Source organism: Merops nubicus, unplaced genomic scaffold, assembly GCF_000691845.1.
Source record: "Merops nubicus isolate BGI_N331 unplaced genomic scaffold, ASM69184v1 scaffold2574, whole genome shotgun sequence".
Classification (NCBI taxonomy): domain Eukaryota; kingdom Metazoa; phylum Chordata; class Aves; order Coraciiformes; family Meropidae; genus Merops; species Merops nubicus.
Genome location: NW_008603418.1, coordinates 395 through 7352, shown reverse-complemented (window position 1 = coordinate 7352; position 6958 = coordinate 395). Strand labels below are relative to the sequence as shown.

At 45.3% G+C, this 6958-nt stretch overlaps 1 protein-coding gene across 1 annotated transcript; it reads right to left on the bottom strand.

Annotated features, from left to right (window-relative positions):
* Positions 1 to 1409: 1409 nt before the first annotated feature.
* Positions 1410 to 6493, bottom strand: LOC103771339 (zona pellucida-binding protein 2-like; the record flags this gene model as incomplete). The annotated part of the gene is made up of 7 exons (XM_008938630.1): positions 1410 to 1510; positions 1999 to 2176; positions 2754 to 2839; positions 3990 to 4208; positions 5029 to 5193; positions 5744 to 5869; positions 6413 to 6493. Coding segments are annotated over 7 exons (956 nt in total), but the record flags the coding sequence as incomplete, so codon positions are not given.
* Positions 6494 to 6958: the final 465 nt, after the last annotated feature.

Sequence of the window (6958 nt, the reverse complement as noted above, 5' to 3'; positions counted from 1 at the left end):
GAGTGGGAGCTGCTCTTTTGCTTGACTTAGTCCTGCATAGTGTGAAGGAGAAGGGGATGGCTCTGTGCTGGGAAGCTGGGCATGGCTCTCTGGGGCAGAGGGCATGGAGGCCCTGGCACTGGGATTGTGGGGTTGTGCCACTGGGGCAGGAAAGGGGCTGGGTTGGTGGCTGTGCCTCATGAGGGAGAGGGGATGAGAGTTCTCTGGTGTCCCCCAACAAAGCCAGGCTGGAAGGAGCAGCCCCTGGCCTGGGGCAGCTCACAGAGTGAACCCAAGCTCCAGCAGCCAGAGCTGGGGTGGCTCCACGGCGGGCTGGCTGCCCCAGTGGGCTCACACAGCCCCTGCTCTGCACCATGAGGGGCTGCTGAGGGGGCAGCGTGGCTAGTGGGGCTCTTCAGAGCAGTGAATTAGTCTTTTCTAGTGGTGCTGTGTGAGCAGAATGACCAACTGCTGCAGATCCAGCAGCTATCCTTCAACAGCAGATCGGAGCGAGTCCTTTCTGGGAAGAGAATTTTCCCATTATCTCAGTGCTTTGGCAATTTGTATCGTGACTCGTTGCTCATCCGGTGACCTCGAGGGGAATTTCCAGCTGGTGTAAGAGGCTCAGCTGCTGTGCAGCACCTGGGGCCAGCAGGGCTCTGCTCTGAGGGTCTCATGCAGCTGAGGGAGAAGCAAGCAGCAAGCGGGTGGAGGAGGCACTGCAGCCTCTCCTCTGCCCACTTCTTCCTGGGGAAGAACCAGGGAAGCTGGGTGCTTCATTCTCCTGCCTGCTGGGCTGTGGAATTTGTTATTAACCCTCCCACAGGCCTGATTTCTGGTCCTGGAGCCTCCACGGGTGAGGTGATACAGGGAGCCCTGAGCAGGCTGGGGGCTATTAACCAGTGCAATGTAAAACCTTACACAGGCTGGGACATGGAGAAAGACACAGGGGAAAGACAAAGAGAAGGGCATTTAATGACTTTTAAATCACAAAGATTTAATACTTCTATTAATATCTGCTAGAAATTGCTCACAGAGATTCTGGCATGTGTTGTTATGGCACATAATTCCACCACGAGCACTTGCCACCTTTCCCTGAGTTGTTTATGGCTCCTTTACACTCTCTGAGCAAACTGCAGCACAAAGCTGTGGCATATCTGGTGTCACCACCAAGAAACAGACTCTTTGCACTAACAACCACAGGAAGAAGTTTGCTTTTTTCCCCATAAATTACTTTAAGTTCTGAATGCTTCACTTCTGCAGTCTGAGTGGCCCCTGAATGCAGAGGATCCAGGGTGCAGAGATGATGTTTTGTGACTGCTCAAGAGGCAGTGCAGGATTCCAGAACAGGCAGCTGAAAATGAGGAGAACATCTCAAAGCTCACACAGCTGTCACAGCTGCTCTGTGGTTTCCAGCCCCTGTCCCAGGTTTACTGGCAGGATCTTGCTCCATACTCCTGGACTCCAGGCCTTGCACAAACCTGGCAGGTCACGTTGTTGCTGGGACTGTAAGTTCCAGGCTCACAAACCACTGTGAAGAGAACACAGGCAGCGTTTCAGCTGGGGCTGGGCCCCTCAGATGCTTCCTCAGCCTTCCCTGTGCTGTGAGGGATCTCCCTGAGCCTGCCCCTCACTCAACACCCCCAGCTCCAGAGCCAGCAGTAGGTGCTGCTGGCAAAAGACCTTTTAAGAGTCAGGTGTTCTCTGGCAGTTCTACCATTCAGGTAATCATTTATTTGCTCTATATCCTGAGCATAGTCACTCAGCAGTGACCTGGAAGACCTAAACCACTTCATTGCTCCCACTTGCTCTGTTGGAAGCACAGTTACCCCCATGAACACCCTGACACATGCTGCTGCTGCTTCTCTGTCCCTATCAGACTTTGTTTTCAGTCTGCAATAGGAATGTCATTTTAGAAGATGAATGGGGAATATAATTGCTCTTGGTGCTGGTATCTACCAGAGAAACCTGTGATCAGAGCTACTAAGGTGTGTTTACATGGGTGTGGTTTGTTTTTACCACAGCAGTTGGCACAGTCCTTGTGGGTGACATCATTTCTCCCAAAACCTGGGCGACAGCTGTCGACGCGAGTCGCTGAGAAACTGTTGTCCACGTAGTGGATGGTAGGAAGAGTTTGGAACTTGTGCCTCAGAGCATCTGCCTGCTCATTGAAAAACTTGTCCAGCCGGTCTGTTGCCTGAAATTCAGAAATTGGGAGAATAAAAACCAGTCAGTTGTTTGTGTCTTGACTGTAAATATGTCAGTAAATACCTTGTTCTGACTTCCCCCCTGCAGTGACCTGTCACCTTAGCTGGGAGTTGTCCCCTGGCTTCAGGGGCCTGGGGTCAGACCCACGTGTGATCTGACAGCATGTTGGAACACTGAGAAGCCAGAGGACAGATCTGAGGGGTCAGCTACAGGGGTTTTACTGTAAATTGCATTGGGTTGACTAAATCATAAATCAAAGGTTTTGTTTGGAGGGCTGGGAGCTCAGTGTCCTAATAAAAATACTGATGTTTATCATCCTTTATTCTTGGAGGTAAATAGAAAGGACATTATGTACCTAACACTTTTAACTCTTTGGATCAATTTGCCTTTTCCAAACAGCTTTCTACCCTGAATTAAATTGCTTAAAATCCACGAATTGCCATTTACAGTGACATTAATCCCATGAAATCTGGGTGAAGCTGGATTACCACCCATCAAATCTGCAGATGCTAGGGCAGAGATTGGTGTTCAATGTTCAGAGAAGAGACAAGGGCAGCTGACACAACCTCCTTCACTCGCAGGTTCGTTGCATCTTCACAATCATAAGGAACGTGCTGGCAAACTTCTTCCCATCCTGGTGCAAAAGGATTGACTGTGGGTGTGGGGAAAAATGACACATGAATATATTGAAGAACATATCACGGTGGGCTCAGACACCTTGAGTGGGTCTCTCTGGGTTCATTTCAGAACACAGGGACAGAGAAAATGCATCGTTGCTTTTAGTATCTTATGGTGCTCACTTGTTCCTAATGTACCCTGGAGTTTTGCCTCTAATTTGTGAAGAAATGGTGGGTTTAAAACTTATTTTTATATATTTTTGTCACTGTCTGTGGTCAGGTTCATGTTTTGAAATGGTTCCTTTGGGTCCATTTGAATGCTGGAAAATAAGTGACTGATAAAAGGGGGGGAAACCAGATTCAGCCCTGGTGGTTTCTGTCCAGTTACTTGAATCCCTTTGTTCCAGTAAGAGCCAGAGGATAAACAATAATATAATATATGGGGGGGGAAATGCTAAGCTGACAGGAAGAACAGAACCAGATCCTCACAGAGGTTACAGATAGGGATGAAGTTTAATGTAAAACTTAAAACTTTTTGGTTTGTTCTGAATGCTTCTTGACTTTACTGAGGGGGAAAATGGCCACAAAAGTGTTCCATAACCTGCTGGATGGTCTCTCTTGGTGTCTGATGTGAACAGATACAGGGGAGAGTGTGGTCAGTGTTAATGAATAACTTCCTTTCCCCAGTGATAAACCATCTCTAAACCAGGGTTCACTTAACCCATTGGTACAGCCACGTCAGTATGACCAGAAGGGAACTGTGAGGCTCCTGCTTTCAACCCCTGCAGTTTCCTAGAATCAGGCAAAACCACAGAGGTCACAGACTTATTAAAAATCAAGTAATGAGAAGTTAGACCATTTTTACAAAAAGGAAAAAAAAAATAATCATGGTATCTTATCAGGTGTCTCCTCTCAACAATCCTGTCCAACCACACGTCTTGAACAGACCATTTCTTGCTAAGGCTGTAAGAGGCACAATGCTCCAAATCCAACAGATAAACTGCATTTTAGCTCCATCTGTGGGCTAGTAAGAAAAAATACAGGGACTCCCAAGGAAAGGAGAGAAACAACTTTCAGAAGTATACTGGACTTTTTAATGTGTTTAATGTGTTGTTTCTAGCACTCTCAGGTTGTTTGTAAAAAAAAACAAATGATCCCTCCCAAAGAATCACCGAGACCTGTTACCTTGAAAACTAACAAAGAGCTCATGCAGGAGACCTTGGTTGGGTGTCTGGATGAGGTGGCATTTGTAGGATGGCTCTACAATGTGACAGGTCAGGTCAGAGATGGTGTTATTTAAGATCTTCTTTAGCTCCCCAAAGAAGTGGCTGTTTGCTGCTAGCTCACAGCTGGTTGTGGTGAAGCGAGCGAACAGCCGGTACGTGTGGTCAGCTCCCCTGTATGCTGGCGAGCTGGTGTGAGAATTCTGGGGTGGAATCACAGATTTGAGTCTTACACTGAACCTTATCGTCTGTATCAGTGCCCTTTGGAGCTGAACCACATGCTCTTATTCCAAAGGAAACAAACAAATAAAGGTTACTCATTACCCAGAACATAACCATGGATCCCTGCCAGAGCTGACTCAAATGGTGAGAGACGTGTTGGTTTGCAGTACACAGGAATTTATGTGCTTATAGTAGGAGGCTCTGCTTCCAAAGATGGAAAAGAAAGGGGTTAAATAGCAAAATAACACAGAACTGATGTCTGTGGAGCTGTGCAGCTGAAATGGGACTGGGATTATGCCCAGACATTCTGTGATTGTAGTGTCAGAGCAAAGGGGTTTTTAAAATTAAAGTTGGTGTTTCTGGAATGTGATTTTTGGGGGTGAATTTGTTGGTTAGCAGTGGTTGCAAACGTGGAGGAAGGCTGGAGTGTGCAGCTGGGGCAGAGGGCTCCTTCTGCACCAGTTGGGTTCCACGTGGTGATGTCTCACTGGAGACAGCACTTGGACGTGAGCTCCCTTTTCAGAGCTTGGATATCTCTGGAATTGTTGCAGCTCACTTTGTTCTTATTAAGGGTAGGGATTCTTTTATTCTTTGGGTTGCTGTATATTCTTGGTAAGAGTGATTTAAAACTCTTCCCAAAACTAGGAGTGTGCATGCATGTAAAAATTAAAGAATTTCCAGGATAAAGTGTTTTTTTTTTCTATCAAGCCTTGCTTCACAAACTCCCCCAAACCACACAGGCTACATGCATTAGCTTACTGTTAAATCAGCAGCCTTACCATACACCATGAATTTATACAGCTCAACCATTTCTCTTTCTTCTTGTGTTGTAGTTTCTACGATACTGTGAGAGAGGGTGCAAGTGTAGGCTCCAGACATAGACTCCTTAAACCCCATCACCATCAGAAACCTTCCTGTTTCTGTGAGATTCACATAACTCTGCCCTAGAACAGAAACAGGAAACACTCCATCACTGGAATTGTTCCATTTCTGATGCTCTGCTCCTTTAGGAAGTTGGAAGATGAGCTCTTGCTCTTGTACATAATGACAGTGATTTGTTTGTCTGAAATTTATGACCTTTGGGACTGACTTCAAATTTCCTTCTACCTCAAGCATCTGAAAATTTTAGAGGGATAAGAAAAAAAAAAAAAAAGTTAAGTGTGAGAGCTTGTGGAAAAATATGACTGAGGACTGAGTGACTATTTGGAGCCACCACCCCACTGCAGAGTAGCATCAATAGAAAGAAGGAAAATATGTGATTTCACATACAGTAATCTTCTTAGCCATTTGTGGCTGACTTTTCCCCTTCTAAAGAGAAAACAGAAACTATTTCTCTATCTCAGCATATTTTCCTGATTGCCTCCCACCCCCTGAGGCAGAGGCTGTCTCAAAGTTTGTGAGAAAAGCCTGTACAAAGCCTGTTCTGTTAGTGACTGGGGAAAAATGGGCTCAGGCAGAGTGGAAATCCTTTGTAGTCTGAGCAAAGTGACTAACCTTCTAAATTTTTTCCATCTGGACCAATCCACAGATACTTGGGGTCTATTACTTCCTCTTGAGAATGAGCCAGATCCATACAGACTAGAAATGGGCTGTTTGTGAACACTTTCACATACACGTTAACTGCAAGGCAAGAGGATAAGGTAAATGAGGTGAAATGCTTATGCTGAGTAAATATATTTTTGAAATGAGTGTTTTGGTGATTTCAATGTGCTGCAGAATTTATTTGTGCATGTTTGCCCTCAAAAATCATAAGGTTAATCTTTTATCTCAATTTTCTCTTATTAATGTCACGGAACTGTCCAAGGGTGGTTGGTGCTGACTGGGCACAGGAGACACTCGAGTCCACACAAATCATGTCACAGGGTCACAGAAACCACCAGAGTTTGAGCCAGGGGCTGAGTGGGACTCCCTGAGATGTTAAATTTTCAGTAAGTGCTTAGAGTAGCACCATGGGACAAATGTATTTCTAAACCCACCCGTGTCACTGCCCTCTGTTATCTGGATCGTGTTCTGGAGGCTCCAGCACTGTGTTTAGCTAAGTTTGGTTGTGTCACTTCCATGTGTTGTCTATGTAATGATTGCTGTGCTTAAAACTCTAAAGTTTAAAGTGCACTAAGGCCTAAAAATAAATATATATATATATAGAGAGAGAGACACTCTTGCCTTCATGTTTGGTGTTGCCATAAACACGATTCTTTTCAAGTAAACCAATAGAATGTCCTGTGTCCTCAGGTACAGCTCTCACTGTTGGGAAAAGGATTTAGAATATCAGAATGAAATCTAAATGTCTGGTTGTTAAACATTAAATTTTTTTTTTTCTAGTGAGTTTCTGCCTCTTGCTTTTCTCTCCCTTTTCTTAAAAAGAAAGCTCCCACTTGTTGCTGACCTGCTAGTTTTGTTGTTTTAGTGCCCAGGTTGCAAATCTGCCTTGACAGAACAGCCAAGGTGTTCTATCAAACTGTTCAAACTAGCCAAGCTTTCTTGCTTCACAAAAAGCAAACAAAATAGGTTATAGAATAACTAGTAATTTGATATTTATAAGCATTAATAACTGTTACCTAAAGGGTGTGTGTCAAGAGGATGGGGTTAGACTCTTGTGGTGCCAAGTGACAGGGCAAGGGGCAACGGGCACCAACTGGAACCCAGGAGGTGCCACCTGAGCAGCAGGAGGAGAAAATTCTTTGGGGTGAGGGTGTTGGAGCCTGGAGC